Source organism: Garra rufa, chromosome 19 (assembly GCF_049309525.1).
Source record: "Garra rufa chromosome 19, GarRuf1.0, whole genome shotgun sequence".
Classification (NCBI taxonomy): Eukaryota; Metazoa; Chordata; class Actinopteri; order Cypriniformes; family Cyprinidae; genus Garra; species Garra rufa.
Window position 1 is genome coordinate 38781175 of NC_133379.1, and position 18038 is coordinate 38799212.

Consider the following 18038-nt stretch of genomic DNA (forward strand, 5'->3'; position numbering starts at 1 on the left):
TGAGCCTGGTCTTAATGACTCGCTCTGGTTTGCAACAATTAACTTTACTGGCTAATATCACATATATATAAACAAATTTTTTATGACAAATCGCTATAATAAACCAAAATTATGAAGTAAAAAGTTAAAGAGAAAGTGACTTTTTCCTCATCATTTTGACTTTTTGTTCTAATCCTGAATTATGAATTATACATGTGGCCCTGCAGTGTTTGTTTTTAATCTTAAAACATCAAAATGTGTGCTTGGTTTTAGACATGCTTGTGGTTAAATAGTCATTTACATATTTAAACCAAACGAAAAAGCTGACTGTGATGTTGTAAGGAGCGCTATACTCTCTAACATACATCTGGACCTCCTGAGGCAGAAGAAACTGTCCTTTTTTGAGCCATTAGCATGTCCGGTTGTCCGCTACACTTTTCATGAATGATTTTCTGCTTCAGTTATTCTGCTTATAGCCTGAAGCGACATCTTTTAAGTGCATCAGCATTGGAAAAGCCATGTTTTAAAGGCACCATATACTATATATATTTTTTTTTACATTTTTTCCCATCTGCTTGAAGGATTCTGCACAAAAAATTGTTGTAATTCAGTTTTTCATGTCCATTTTCTGTTTAATTTTAGTAAGACTTTTTGTTAATTGACATAAAGCTGAAATAAAATATACATATTACATGAAAATGATATATTTTAAATATATTTAAATATTTAAATATATATTTTAATATTTATTGTGTATTATTATATATATATATTTTTTTTTCTTTTAATATTTAAGTATAAATGTGTGTGTGTGTGTGTGTGTGTGTGTGTGTGTGTGTGTGTGTGTTGTGTGTGTGTATACAGTGAGGTCAATAAGTATTTGATCACCCTGTGATTTTGCAAGTTCTCTTACTTAGAAATCATGGAGGGGTCTACAATTTTCAGCATAGGTGCATTTCACTGTGAGAGACAGAATCTAAAAATAAAAATCTGGAAATCACATTGTATGATTTTTTTTAACAATTTATTTGTGAATTGCTGTGTCAAATAAGTATTTGATCACTTGCTTATCAGCCAGATTTCTGACCCTCAAAGACCTGTTATTTTGCTTTTAAATAGTCGAGCTACACTCTGCTCATGATTCTAAATTAGTAACACCTTTTTGAGGTCGTTAGCTGTCATAAAGACACCTGTGCACCCCACAATCAGCCAAAGTCGAAGTAGCAACATGGGCAAAACCAAAGAGCTGTCAAAAGACACAAGAGACAAAATTGTAGACCTTCACAAAGCTGGAAAGGGCTACGGGGCAATTGCCAAGCAGCTTGGAGCAATTGTCAGAAAATGGAAGAGGCTAATAATGACTGTCAATGTCCCTCTGACTGGGGCCCCACAGAAGATCTCTCCTCGTGGGGTATCAATGATGCTAAGAATGGTGAAGAATCAGCCCAGAACTACACGGGAGGAGCTGGTCAATGCCGTGAAGAGAGCTGGGACCATCGTTTCCAAGGCTACTATCAGTAATACACTAAGACGTCATGGTTTAAAATCTTGCATCGCACGGAAGGTTCCCCTGCTTAAGTCAGCCCATGTCCAGGCCCGTCTGAAGTTTGCCAGGGACCATCTGGATGATCCAGAGGAGTCATGGGAGAAAGTCCTGTGGTCAGATGAGACCAAAGTAGAACTTTTTGGTCTTAACTCCATTCGCCGTGTTTGGAGGAAGAAGAATGATGAGTATCATCCCAGTAATACCATACCTACTTTAAAGCATGGGGCTGGAAGCATCATGCTACGGGGGTGTTTTTTCTGCACAGGGGACAGGACGATTGCACTGTATTAAGGAGAGGATGAACGGGGCCATGTGTTGTGACATATTGGGCAAAAACCTCCTTCCCTCAGTCAGAGCATTAAAGATGGGTCGTGGCTGGGTCTTCCAACATGACAATGACCCAAAGCACACAGCCAGGAAAACCAAGGAATGGCTCCGTAAGAAGCATATCAAGGTTCTGGAGTGGCCTAGCCAGTCTCCAGACCTAAATCCAATAGAAAATCTTTGGAGGGAGCTGAAACTGTGTGTTGCTCAGCGACAGCTCCGAAACCTGACAGATCTAGAGAAGATCTGTATGAAGGAGTGGGCCAAAATCCCTCCTGCAGTGTGTGCTAACCTGGTGAAGAACTACAGGAACCGTTTGACCTCTGTAATTGTTAACAAGGGCTTCTGTACCAAATATTAACATTTTTTGACTCAAGTGATCAAATACTTATTTGACACAGTAATTCACAAATAAATTGTTAGACCCCCTCCATGATTTCTAAGTTATATATATATATATATATTAGGGGTGGGCATAGATTAATTTTTTTAATCTAGATTAATCTAGATTAAATCTTGGAATTATCTAGATTAATCTAGATTAAAATGGCTAATTTGAATTCTGCTGAAGGCATTCAGAATATGTGTGCTACCCAAATAATGACTTAAAGTCTTAAAGTGAGAATGGATCATAAAGCTCATAAAGCTGTTCTATGATAATTTGTTGATGAAAATAAATTATGTTCAATTAGATGTATGTGTTTACTAACTAACTAACACTGAAATTATTTTTTCTCCCTATTAGATTGTGTTTTTTTTTAACGTCAACACCTACCCAACCCATTACATGTTACACCGTACTTTTATTTTGACAGGTTGCCGTGAAGTTTCTGTGTCATACAGTATGATATGATGCTAGTTTTCTCAAATGAAACGGTAAAAGTGACACCACAGCAGTTTGGGAGATTGAGTTTATCTGTTCATGTGAGATGAAAATGCCAAAAATTACCGGGAGCGTCATGTGTGTTTCAGTATGCGTGTAGTAAAAGCTCGTCTCCATCATTCATACATACAGCTAGGCAAACGGAACATATCGGATTCATATTAAAACGGTCTTTTTGCATTTCAGTTTTCACATACACTAGTCCATATCGCGATTTGAATTAAGTGACTGACCAACATTTGATTTATGAATCCAAAAAACAACGAATTTACGTGGCATTTCGCTATAGTAGATTCGGTTTTTATGAATGGAGGACGACGCGATCCCGTCTGTGTTTTGGCGGAGGAGACTTAAACGCGCGACCATATTCTACAGTATTCGGTATACATCCGCGTTAAACTATCAAGGTGAAAGTCATCATAGCTTGCGTAGTTTAGACCCAGCTCCCAACCCAAATTTGAGAATAGATTAACGGCGATATTTTTTTATCGCGCGATAAGAGTTTCACGTTAACGCAGCACATTAACGCCGATAACGGCCCACCACTAATATATATATATATATATATATATATATATATATATATATATATATATATATATATATATATATATATATAAATATATAAATGCATATGTACTTTTATTTATATATATATATATACACACACACACACATATATACATATATTTATATATATATATACATATACATATATTTATATATATATATACATATATGCACACATACATGGGCGACATTTGACTCTTGAGTCAGGGGGGGGCAAGAAAAAAAATCAGATGTAAGCATTAAAACAGTGCCCTACGGTATTGCAGCACATCAAAGCAGTCAATTAAAGCGCTGCACTTCAGCCCGGGCCGATGGGCCCTGACTTTTTTTTACACCCCAGGGCTACGGCTTCGGGCCAATTTTCACGTCATAGTTCAGACCCGGGCCGGCATCGGGCCTGTTTTAGGCTTCTCCTTATTTTCATAATTTAGACATCCATCAATTATGGTGAAGAAAAAAAATGCCGCGCTGGTGGAAACAACACGAAACTTCACTTTCGCTTTCACTTTTGAGACCGACTCAGACACCGTTTAGTGTGCTTTAGCACAGCTGAATCCACGTTCAAGCGCACACAATAGGCTAAAACTCACCCCAAGCACCGGCAAAAATAAATAACAATGAATGTGTCGAGGAAAGAGTAAGGACATAAATGAATTATTTATTAATTAATTTGTGTATTCTGAGTCAGTGTCGCAATCTCCTTTTTGGACGCGCCTTCAGAGAGAAATTCATCTTTACGGATTACATGAAAGAGTTTGTGCTTTTGATTTGTTTTATTTCGTTAAGTAATAATTTAAAGCTTTCTATAAATGTATTTATTATGTCTGTGAGGCATGCATTTCGCTTCATTTTGTTAAGCACTCCTTTTCAAGAACCAGACGGCAGAAAGCACATAATTTTTGTTTTCTTTATTTTATAAAAATGCTGTAACGTTTTTTTCAATGTATTACTCGTACTTTGTGAGCAAAAATGACGGATAATTTTAAATTGCTTCCAATGAAAAAAATGCAAGTGATTGCGCTGGTGCCTCGTTGTCCTGCAAGCTTTAGCTTCCACTTTCTGCACAAACTATGCGCATATAGCTCACATGTATCTGTAACGTTTAAACTACCATTGTTTTATACTTGAACTGTTTTATATCTATAGATTTCATTTTAGGCAAGTCGTGATGATTTGAGAAGGCAAACTGATCAAACAGACTCAGTCTTCCGCTGGGCGCTGTTCGGTAAATATATTTTTAACGAATAAAAAATGCTCCAAGCGTTTTTCTAAATTAGCTAAATAAAAAACGAAACTAAATATAAACATTTTACCATTACATACAAAACTGAACTATTTTATAGCTGAAACAGTAAGTTGTTTTGGGAGAAGGGGAAAATATATTTTTATCCCGTCTATTGCTTCACCGTTATTTCGAGAATAAACCCAGCGTAAATATGCAAATGTCACTCCCAAAACACATCAGCTTACATGTGCCGAAAAACGAAAGTTTCATACAAATTCTAAATGGATTATAGCCTGGAAAGTGCAAAGCACGCTCCCCTTATTATCACTAAAAATTCATAGAGATCTCACAAAATTCCGTTATAATTAATAAAGCTCTCACAATTAATATTTTATTTACATCGCGTCTACACTCATAAGATGATTCATGAGCGCACAAAACGGCACTTAATAAAAACCGATCAGGCGCTTTCAGCAGTGAGTGAATTCTGACAAGTGTTTCTAATTGTTCGGAAACAACAGATATGTCTGTGATTGGCTACATTGCTCAACGCTGCAAAAACACATTGGATAGTTTGCCAGATCTTCAATTGCTTTGCTTTCGTTTGAGGGTTATATAGCACCGTCTAGTTCCCAAGTACAACCGAGCCTAAGCTTGGCTAAAGCAGTTGCAGCGGGGCTGTCGAGGATTCCATGACTAACCACAGGGGGGGCAACTGCCCCCCCTTGCCCCCCCCTAATGTCGCCCATGCACACATATATTAAACGTGTAAAAAAAATAAAGCTAAATAGAAAATTATTTAAATATTTATTAATATTACTAAATTAATATTGTCTTATTTATGGATAATGTACAGATTTTAATATTAAATATTTAAATGGCTAATAATATAAATAATAGATAAAAGCACATAATAAAAGTACAAAAACATTCAATTGAAAACTGCCAACTAAAGTGTAAATCTACATTTATTTTACTGGAAAAAAATATGATTTTTTTGTTTTTAAATTGTATTAACTTTACAGATCTGTTTGTTTTACAGATTTTATTTCAATTATATCATTTCTTTATCTCTCTCTCTATCTCTCTATCTATCTATCTCTCTATCTCTCTCTCTATCTCTCTCTCTATCTCTCTATCTATCTCTCTATCTATCTCTCTATCTATCTATCTATCTATCTATCTATCATCTTTTTAAATAGTATAAAAATATAAATAATAAAAAGACAAGCACATTGCAAAAGTACAAAAATATCAGTGAAAACTAATTTACATAAAAAGCAAATTCTAAATATTAATAAATTCTATAATTATAATGAATACTATAATAAACTACTGAATAAGTTGCTTAAGTGTAAGTCTAGAATCATAAGTCTGATTACTCAGAAGAGTGATTAACATCAAGTCTCTAGATTTCACTGATAATGAGTCATAAATGTCTGTGATGCTTGACATGACCTTTTCCTTTGTCACCATTAATTAATTTCACCCCATCTTTATAATTGTCCAACAAATGTAACCGGTTTCTGTGTTTTTCAGGTGGATTGTGGAGCGTGATTACATTAGGTGGAGCCGGCAGCCGACCGGGGGCGGAGCAAGATCAGAACCCTCTCCCTCTGTCCAATCAGAGTCTGCTATTACTGCTGGTTCTGGCCAATCTGACAGACGGACCGGACTGTCCGAACCCCTACCGCCAGGCTGTTACCGGCTTCAAAAACACTCAAGGTGAACCAGAGTGGCTTCCATAACTGTTTGTTTGAGATTTTAGTTATTTGAACTGAATTAATTCCACTGACAGTGCATCTGTGTGTGTTTCAGATTCCTCGTCCATGCCGTCTCCTCAGCCTCACACATTTCAGATCAACTTTAACAGTCTGTACACAGCGCTGTGTGAGCAGCAGAAATCTGACCAGGTGACATTACTGCTCTACACGCTACTGCACCAGAACACCAACATGAGGACGTACATATTGTCCCGCACCGACATGGAGAACCTGGTGAGATTTTAAATGCATATGCATTTCATAGTGCTTGCAGAACATACAGTATGCACATTCATTTTAATGCAATTGCAAACTCCTGACTACTGTCAATCATTCACTATGGGCGGGATTTGTTGGACAGGGATGTGTTTTTTTTTTAGGGGCCGATACGTTGTTTTTTTTTTCTGTTTAGATTAGATTAGATTAGATTCAACTTTATTGTCATTACACATGTACAAGTACAAGGCAACGGAATGCAGTTTAGGTCTAACCAGGAGTGCAATAAGCAGCAAGTGCAGGATATAGGTATAATTTATAAGTTATAAGTGCACTAATGGGAGATATGTACAGGGAGAAACTATGGAAATTATTTACAGATGAAAGTATTGTGGACGTAATTTACAGGCGCTATTAACAAGTAGAATGTACAAATAGAGGAGCATAGTATGCAGGTTGTTGGTAACTATAATCAGGTATTGCAGATTGATACGAACATAATATACAGGTAGCTGATTACTAAAGCAGGAATTAACAAATAATAATTTACAAATGTATAGATACATATCAAAAATTTACAAAATGTCTATGTGCAATGGAATGGTTTGGCCCATGTGTCAGAAGATTATACATTATTAGAAGCCAAAAAAGTAAATGGAAAAAGTTTAATAGTGTTTGCTTTTCTGTAATACAAACACTGTACTAAAATCTTGATTTCAAACTATGCTGCGCAGGTTGCCGCTGTCATATTTGTCATTAAAAAAATATAATTGATTGATTGATCGATGTGACTGATTACTGATTGCAGTGTTTATTTCTGTTTTATTCATATTTTAACAATAGAATGAAGACATTGTCATCTACAGTATAAATCTGTTTATTTTACTGAATTTTGAATAAAAAAAAAATCTAATTGCATTTATTAACTTTACATATTTGTCAGTTTTTAAATTAGGTTATTTTGCAGATTGTTTCGTATCAAGTCTTTAATTTTGAAAATCTGTGTATTTTTCGGATTTTATTTTAATATTAAAATTTTGTTTATTTAATTTTTTTATTTTACAGATCTGTTTTTTACAGATTTTATTTTAAATTTAATTAAATATTATTGATTTTGCAGATTTTAATTTATTTAAATGTTATTGATTTCATTTTTTTATTTGACAGATCTGTTTATTTTACCGATTTAAATAATTCAAATGTTACTTATTTTATTTTTTATTTTACAGATCTGTTGAAATCATTTAAACAGATCTGTTTATTTTACGGTTTATTTAAATTATTTAAATGTTATTTATTTTAATGTTTCATTTTACAGATTTTATTTAAATTATGTGAATGTTTTTTAAACATTTAGATCTTTTTATTTTAGAGTTTTGTATCAAGTTGTTTTTATTGTTTTCTAATAGTTTTTTATTTTACAGATCTGTTTATTTTACAGATTTTATTTAAATCATTTTAATGTTGTTTCATTTTTTTATTTTAAAGATCTGTTTATTTTAAGGGTTTTATTGAACTTATTTAAGTGTTATTTTTTATTTTATAGATTTTATGTATATTATTTAAACGTTTTTTATTTTATTTTTCTATTTTACGGATTTGATGTAAATTATTTAAATGTTTTTATTTATTTTTTTTATTTTACAGATTTAGTTTAATTCATTTAAATGGTATTCATTTAATTGTTTGCATTTCATAGATTTTATTGAATTTATTTACAGTTGTTTATTTTACACATTTTTTCTCAAGTTAAATTTTTCTTATGATTGATTTTCAAATGATATATAATTTAGTAAATATTAAGTAAAATAAATAAATGTAAATGCATGTAGTTTTAAATGCGTATTTAAATTTAATAGTGTGACTTCATATCTATCAGCTTCTTATCAGCAATTGATCACCCTGTTTTATTGGCAGCAGCCAGCAAATAGAATTAAATAAATGAATTAAAACAACAGGGTTTTTTTTACACAATAGTAAAGGATTCTGTCTTTCTGTCTGTGTAGGTGTTGCCAATTCTTGAGATCTTGTATCATGTCGAGGAAAGAAACTCCCATCATGTGTACATGGCCCTCATTATCCTCCTCATCCTCACAGAAGACGACACCTTCAACCGCTCCATTCATGAAGTGGTAAGGTCACACACATAAACCCACTGAGAAATCAGGTTAAACCATTGAATCTGGCATGAAAGCTTAATTTGAGAGCCTGTAGTTGTTTCGATGTTCTGATAGAGATTTGAGTCTGGAAATGATTCCAGATCTGTGATTCCAGGCGGGGACTGAGACCAACATGACACGTGTATCTGTGTGTGTGTGCTCTCTCTGTATATTTGTGTAACTGATGCAGGACAGATTGTATTTGTGGTTGGTTTTCCACTGAGCTTATGTTTATAGATCTGTATGAAAATAACAGCGTTATGCATGCGCATGTGTTTGCACATTTATTTGTGGATTTGTGTTTCTATGCATCAGTTGTTCTCATGTTTTTCCTCCAAACTCGCATGCAACCGACGTTAGTTTAGAATATACATAGCGTTTGTTTAAAGGTTGTGGTTTGCAGACAATTACGGTAGTGCGCATCGTGCTCCGACAAAGCAACAACAAAGACCAAATTTGGCATTTGCTTCTAATACTATTTACATTTTTTTAATATTAGCTTAATTTGTGGTTTTGTTAGTTCAAAGACACAGAGTTATTTACATGTAAAATAAGAGCAAGACCTTTAGTTTAAGATCTGAATTTGCCAAGTCGGACCTTTTGTACTCAGTCCATCTCTGCTGCCATTCTTAAAGTATGACGCAAATTAATTCAATGACTGTGCTAAAAATATCATCTACAAATTGTGATGTTTTCTTCTTCCACACAAATGCTCAGGCCAGATCATTTGCATGTGTCATCTGACGATTGTTTAAGTAATAGTTCATGTAAAAATGAAAATTTGCTGAAATTTACTCGCCCTAAGGACATCCAAGATGTAGATGAGTTTGTTTCTATATCGGATTTGGAGAAATTTAGCATCACTCGCTCACCAATGCATCTTCTGCAGTGAATGGGTGCCGTCAAAATCCAAACAGCTGATGAAAACATCACAATAATCCACAAGAAACAAACACCACCCCAGTCTATCAGTTAACATCTTATGAAGTGTAAAGATGAATGTTTTTTTTACCCTCAAATCAATGCTTCCGGCTAAAATATGAGCACATAATCGATAATAGCTAGGCATGTAATGGTATCCAAATTTCACGGTGCGATAATATCATGATATGAGGACTACAATCGACATCACAATACATCTCAATTCTGGCGCCGCTGTTGTTCAGCCTGTATATGCTCCCACTAAGTCAAATAATGAGAAAGAACAAAATTGCATATCACAGCTATGCAGATGATACCCAGATTTACCTAGCCTTATCGCCAAATGACTACAGCCCCATTGACTCTCTCTGCCAATGCATTGATGAAATTAACAGTTGGATGTGCCAAAACTTTTTACAGTTAAACAAGGAGAAAACGGAAGTCATTGCATTTGGAAACAAAGATGAAGTTCATAAGGTAAATGCGTACCTTGACACTAGGGGTCAAAAAACAAAAAATCAAGTCAAGAATCTGGGTGTGATTCTGGAGTCAGACCTCAGTTTCAGTAGTCATGTCAAAGCAGTAACTAAATCAGCATACTATCATCTTAAAAACATTGCAAGAATTAGATGTTTTGTTTCCCGTCAAGATTTGGAGAAACTTGTTCATGCCTTTATCACCAGCAGGGTGGACTATTGTAATGGTCTCCTCACCGGCCTTCCCAAGAAGACCATTAGACAGCTGCAGCTCATACAGAACGCTGCTGCCAGGATTCTGACTAGAACCAAAAAATCAGAGCATATTACACCAGTCCTTAGGTCCTTACACTGGCTTCCAGTTATGTTTAGGATAGATTTTAAAGTACTTTTACTTGTTTATAAAGCACTCAATGGCCTAGGACCTACATACATTGCAGATATGCTCACTGAATATAAACCTAACAGACAACTCAGATCTCTAGGATCGAGTCAGTTAGTAATATCAAGGGTTCACACAAAACAAGGGGAATCCGCTTTTAGCTATTATGCCGCCCGCAGTTGGAATCAGCTTCCAGAAGAGATCAGATGTGCTAATACATTAGCCACATTTAAATGCAGACTCAAAACTCACCTGTTCAGTTGTGCATTTATTGAATGAGCACTGTGCTACGTCCGAACAGTTTGCATTATTTTATGCATAATCATTTTACTGTATTAATTAATTTGAAATCATTTTCTTTTCTTTTTTAAATCATCTTAAATGTTCTTAATTTTGTTTTTATTGTTGTGATTATTATTTTAAAATTTTATGCTATTGTGATTTTAATTCCTTTTTATGTACAGCACTTTGAATTACCATTGTGTATGAAATGTGCTATATAAATAAACTTGCCTTGCCTTGCCTTGCCTTAAAAAAATAGACAAAAGACAAACGCAGACATTTTTTTTAATTTTGAACTCTCAAAGTGCATTAGATGTTCAAAATTAACATTTTTTTCCCCAAGCTCCAACCCATGTTCTTAAGAAAACTTAAGTCAGAAAAAAGTCAGTGAATTGACTTGTACCTGAACTTTAAAAGGAACTCAACTCTCTTTTTATTTTTGCTATACTCATTATACAGTCTCAGTCTTAATTACATTCACTCTGGTGTTTTAGGAAGCTAAGCCAATAATAATAATAATAACAACAACAATTTTATGTTATTGTTATTCCTATGACAATAATAGCCATATTTTGTAAAACAATTGCAGTGTAAAATAAATGAAAATGAATATTTCATAGGTATGTTATTTTTGCTTTACACTACAGCAGGGATATTATAATACTTCTTTCCTACACTTGAAAGAGATTTAAACCAGTAGCTGTCAGCAATTCATATTGCGCTTTAAAGCTTAATTTTTGATGGAAACAGCAGTAGAGCTTTTATTTTGAATGAAAAATCCAGCTTTAGGGAAAACAGGTTTACAAAAACACGTCTCACTACAAATCTAGTCAAATGCTGTAATCATCTGCTGCAAAAATAAAGCATAACTGATGGCCGTTGTATTCCCAAATGCGCACTAAACTCACGGTACATCCAATAAACAAGTTCACTGCATTCATTTACTGAGAACTGAGCTGTTCTGAGGTGCGGAAAACACCGGATCATGAGGTGATCGCCTGAACAAAGTGGACACTTCTCTTTGAAACACACAGCGACTTGATGAAGGGATTAGACCATATTGTGCTTTTGGTTTTAGTTCATTTGACAGATACTGTGGCGAAGCATAAAGGCCCAAAACACAACTTTAAAAACATTTTATTAAACAATAGGAAGTTTTAATATATTTTAAAAACTACACATTTTGCCCAGAAGACCTCTAGTTTTATATTGTCATGTGACCACAATAAATGCGATACCACAATATTGATAATATCAATACATCCCTAATAATAACAATACATCCAGTGAAAAAGTCCATCTCCTGAATTAAAATCCATCCACATATGTGACCCTGGACCACAAAACCAGTCTTAAGTCGCTGGGGTATATTTGTAGCAATAGCCAAAAATACATTGCATGGGTCAAAATTTTTGATTTTTCTTTTATGCCAAAAATCATTAAGAAATTAAGTAAAGATCATGTTCCATGAAGATTTTTTGTAAAATTCCAACTGTAAACATATCAAAATGTAATTTTTGATTTGTAATATGCATTGTTAAGAACCTAATTTGGACAACTTTAAAGGTGATTTTCTCAGTCTTTTTGATTTTTTTGCATCCTCAGATTTCTGATTTCAAATAGATGTATCTCGGCCAAATATTGTCCGATCCTAACAAACCATACATCAATAGAAAGCTTATTTATTGAGCTTTCATATGATGTATAAATCTCAGTTTTGTCAAATTTAACCTTATGACTGGTTTTGTGGTCCAGGGTCACATATTTGCTTGGAGCTGTTTTGGTCAGTTTTGGCAGACACTTTTTCACTGGAGATCACAATATTATGGATTTTAGCTGGAAGCAATGGATTAAAAATTAAAAACGTCTTAATTTGTTCCACAGCTTTTGGCTTCACAAGGTGTTAACTGATAGACTGAAGTGGTGTGGATTATTGTGATGTTTTTACTTGTTTTCACCTGTTTGACTCTCATTCTGACGGCACCCATTCACTGCAGAGCATCCAATGGCGAGCAAGTGATGAAATGCTACATTTACATCTTGGATGACTACCCTACATCATCCTTTAGGAGAAATTTACTTCCATAACAAAAATTGACTGATTTTTAACTCGCTCCTTTGTCATCCAAAATGTTCGTGTCTTTCTTTCTTCACTTGTAAAGAAACATTTTATGATTTCTCTCCATGTAATGGACTTCTATGGTGCCCTTGAGTTTGAACTTCGATTTCTATACTTTTTAACCTCAAATGCTTATCTAGTCTAGCTCTACGTCAACTCTGTGTTTTCTGGTTCAATACAGTTAGGGAATCCGAAAATCTAATTTTCTCATTTTCTGCTCCAATTTTAAAATCATCCTGCATCGCTGCAAAAGTACAAACTGGGGGCACCATAGAAGTCCACTATATGGAGAGAAATCCTCAAATGTTTTCCTCAAAAAACAAAAACATAAACATTTTGGATGAGTAAATTATCTGTACATTTTTGTTCTGGAATTGAACATCTCCTTTAAACAGAGAACCAAATGCATTTGTTATTATTTATTGTTATTTTCTTTATTGTATAATTCTTTATTTCTTTATTGACTCTGTGGATACTTTTAAAAGTAATCCTAAGACTTATTTATTTATTCAAGCTTTTAATTAGCTACTTTTTGGGCTGTTATGATTTCGGTGTTGTTTTGACCCTTTTTATATTGTATGTTATTTCTGATTTAAACTGTGTTGTGAAGCACTTTGTGGCCCTTGTCTGTGAAAGGTGCTATATAAATAAAGATTACTTACTTACTTACTTACTTAATTCTCTCTCTCAGGTGTTGAAGAACATCTCGTGGTATACTGAGCGTGTTCTAACGGAGATCTCTCTGGGCAGCCTGTTGATCCTGGTTGTGATTCGTACCATCCAGTTCAACATGACACGGACCAGGGTAAGAGCAAAACCAATGACAAAAGCAGTCATTTAAATGCGAAGCTCCATAAATATCCAGATCTTTGGCCGTGGGCGCGTACAAACTTATTATGTAACCAGCTCATGAGTTTTACAAGATTGCTGAAGTTTTATATTAGATCTGTAAACACATTCAGTCCAGGGAGTCCAACGAACAGAGTGGGTTTTTATATTCAAAGTATAATAGAGTCATTTCATTCTGTTCTGCCCTGCGAGAAAAAACAGAACACATTATTTATGCATGGTTTTATTGATTTCCCCTGCTTTAGGATAAATACCTCCACACGAACTGCCTGGCTGCCCTAGCCAACATGTCGGCCCAGTTTCGAAACCTACACCAGTACGCCGCACAACGAATTATAAGGTTAGTCAACCGACTACTGGCTAGTTGATTAGTAAATATTTTATTCAATAATATTTATTAAGATTTTTTTTTTTTGTAAAGAAATTTATATTTTTTACTTATCAAGGATGCATTAAATTGATCATTATAATTACTGTTCAAATCATCTTTTTTTTTTTTTAATAAATGCAGCCTTGATGAGCATAAGAGAATCTTAACGACCCTAATATATAATCCTTTTTATATAATTTTTTATATAAATTTAATAGAATTTGTTGTTTATATTTATATTTATGTAAATTATTAAAATTATATCAAAATAATATTATAATGTGTGATATTTATTTTTTAAATATAAATATATGTATTTATTTTACATATAAACATTTTTATTTTTTTGCATTTGTTTATTTTACATATAAAACAGTCCAATTTAAGAGTATATATATAATATTATAAATTAGAATATTGAGTTTTTATATATATATATATATATATATATATATATATATATTAAAATGTAGTTGTTTATATACATTTTATAAATATTTTCTATATACATTATTTATATTTATAATTTTATATATAAATATTACAATTGTATTAAAATAACATTATAATGTGTAATATTTTTTATTTATATATATAATAATAATAATGTATAATATTACATTTTTAAATATTTAATTTGATATGTAATATATGATACAGTAAGTAATCTCGAATATATAGTGTTCTAATTTGTTAAATAATAATATTTAACAATATTTATTTTTATGCACACTGTGTGTATAGATCTATATGTTGTTCTGATTTAATCATTCTTAGTCTTAATAAATGTAACTTTATAATAAATGCAATAATTAATTTTTTACTTGTTATAATTGTATTTAATAATTAAATTTTAATTTCTTAATAATTCCTGTAATGATTCTTGTATACTTATTATATATAATTTTAATAATAAAAATTAATTCTTTTAGTTTTAATTTTAATTTTATAATAAAATGTAATAATTTAATATAATGCATTTTAATTTCTTAATGATTCACATAATTATTATTAAATTCTATAAAAGTAGAAGCTTAAATTTCTATTTTAATACTTAAATTTAATTTGAAAAATGTATACATTTTTAAATTGTAATAATTTAATTCTAATTTCTTAATTCCGTAATGATTCTCGTAGTGCTTATATATAATATATAATTTTAATATAAATTTTAAAATTTTAAAAACATCTTTCACTTTATAATAATAACTTATTATTAAAAGCTACATTTTAAGGTCAGTTAAAAGGTAGTTTATGAGTGTGTGTGAATGTTAGATGCTACCGCAGTTATCAGGTGAGTCTGTTTGTGTCCATGTCGAGTAATTGTGGCGTCAGGCCGCGGTCCAGCATCACAGATGGGCTTATTTGCATCGGTCCAGAAACCGGATCTTTTTTGAGATCAGGAGGGTGAGCAACTGTTAGAGAACAAACAAGCGCTTTCTAACACTTCCATTTATCCACCGTTGAACACAAACAGATCGCGTTTCAGTGCATGATGTTTGTGATACACGTACTGAATTAAAGTGAATGAAATGTTTGTTGACTTTGGTGGCACAACACCCCGCTCACCTCAGATGCACGGAAATTGAGCCGCGCGGGTTGTTTTCAAGGCTGCTCACAATCAACGGTCGGATTGGTTGGAAATTCGCAAGGCTTTTGTTTCCTGAATAATACCGCACATCCTTTTATATAGCATAAAAACATTGTGCCACATTGTAAACAGCGTAAAAAGCACGTCCTCTGGCAGAATCAGTGGGGTTTGGTTAAATACAGTCATGTGTTTTGATACATGGCCGTTTTTATTGTTTTGTCATTGTGAAATGCATGTTACTTTGTTTATGTTTTGGTTTCTGTTGCCCAGATTTTGCCATGACTTCATCTGGAACAGAGCAAACGCAGCTCAGAGGAGGTTTAGCATGCGAGCAGTAGCAGATCGTTCATTAATGTTTACATTTCTGATGTGGTCATTAAAAAGAACTGGTCATATGAGTCATTTGTAAACTAGGTTGTTGTGCGCGTTTGTTGTTCTGGTTTCTTTTTGTTTCCATCAATTAATTTTTTTTAGTTATTCAGAACAATTCAAGCCACTGACATGTTGGACTGAGACTGATTTACTTCTTTAGACCAAATGATTTAAAAGAATGACTCAAAAGAGTCGTTTGTGATTTAATATAGGTTGTACCGTTTATTTGTTCTTCTGGTTTCAGTAGTGGTTTCTTAATGATTACATTAACGATTCCTTTAGTACTAAAGAACGATTCAAACCAAGTGTGATTAAAACGTGAGATTTAAAAAGAACTGCTCTAAAGAGTCATTTGTGAATCAGATTAGGATGCTCTGTGAGTTTGTTGTTCTGATTTCGGATTTGGTTTCTTAATGTTTCCATCAATGATGTTTTTAAAAGTTTTTTAGACTGATTCAGACCACTTACATGTAAAATTGAGACTGATTTGGTTCTTTTCTGAGTCTTTGAGCCTTTTTTTTTTAATCAACTGAATAAGAGTCATTTGTGAATTGGATTAGATTTTTCTTGTTTTGATTTATTTCAGATTTTGGTTTCTTAATTCCGTTATTGATTCTTTTTGTACTTTAAACTGATTCAGAATCATAACATGTGAAATCGAGACTAATTTGGTTTGACCAATTCAAGAACTGCTCAAAGGGTAATTTGTGAATCATAGTAGGTTGTATTGTTTGTTTGTTGTTCAGATTTCGATTCTGGTTTCTAACTTAATTGCATTAACAATTCTTTTAGTATTTACTTTAGGAAGAACTGCTCAAAAGAGTCATTTGTGAATCAGAATAGGATGTTCTGTGAGTTTGCTGGTCTAATTTAGAATTTAGTTTCTTAATGTTTCAATGAAAGATTTAAAAAAAAAAGTTCATTAGTTAATTTCCTAACATGTGAAATTGAGAGTGATTCTTTTCTGAGTCTTTGACCAATTCAAGATCTGTTCAAAAGAGTCATTTGTGAATTGAACACTGTTGTTCTGTGAGTTTGTTTTTAGTTGGATTCTTTTAGCGATTCTTTTGGTAATTTTGACGCTGGTTTGATTCTTTGAGACATTTCATTAAAAGACCTGTTCAAAAGAGTCATTTCTTGAATCAGAATAGTCTGCATTGTATGTTACAGATTCAATTAATGATTCTTTTACTACTTTTATACAGATTCAAACCTTTTAACACATGCTATATTGAGAGTGTTTTAGTCTTTTCTGAGTCTTTTGATGAATTCATTAAAAGAACCACTCAAAAGAGTCATTTGTGAATTGAACTAGGTTGTTTTGTGAGTTAGTTTTTCTAATTAGATTATTTAACTATTCTTTTGGTAATTGAGACCAGAATGGTAATGTGAGATTGAGGCTGGTTTGGTTCTTTTAGCCGGTTCCTGAAAAAAGACCTATTCAAAAGAGTCATTTGTGAATTGACCTATAGTGATTCTTTTAGTACTTTAAAAAGAACTGCTCAAAAGAGTCATTCATGATTCAAAAGAGTCATTTGTGAACTAAACTCAGTTGTTCAGTGAGTTTGTTGTTCTGATTTAAAATCTGATTTAAATTTGATTTAAATTCTTAATGTTTCTATTAACGAGTCTTTTAGTAATTTAAACAGTCCTGGACTTCTCAGAGAATTAATTACAAAGAACCGCTCAGAAGAATCATTTGTGAATCATTTAAAGGGGTGATCGGATGCCCATTTTCCACATGTTCATTATCAATTCATATTATCATTTAGGTACTTTTTTTTTAGTTTAGTTGTTTTTAGTTCAGTTTAGATTTTTTACTAGTTAGTCATTTTAGTGCTTTAATTATTTATTTATTTAGATTTTTTTTTATTACTATTTAGATCAAATGTTTTATTTCAGTACAGCAGATATGCATTTGGCTGGTGGCATTTGGCTGGTGGCGGGTGCTAATTTCCATCCCTGTATCTGCTGTACTTTTTTTTTTTTTTTTTCCATTCACATACATTAC

The 18038-nt window shown here is 32.9% G+C and overlaps 1 protein-coding gene across 1 annotated transcript in view; it reads left to right on the forward strand.

Moving 5' to 3' along the window:
• Positions 1–18038, forward strand: part of dym (dymeclin) — an 85008-nt gene that overhangs the window by 32482 nt on the left and 34488 nt on the right. The window contains exons 9-13 of the mRNA XM_073824059.1: positions 6067–6252; positions 6346–6524; positions 8513–8638; positions 13537–13650; positions 13940–14034. Coding sequence (XP_073680160.1) covers positions 6067–6252; positions 6346–6524; positions 8513–8638; positions 13537–13650; positions 13940–14034 — 700 coding nt within the window. The remainder of the gene's footprint in view (positions 1–6066; positions 6253–6345; positions 6525–8512; positions 8639–13536; positions 13651–13939; positions 14035–18038) is intronic.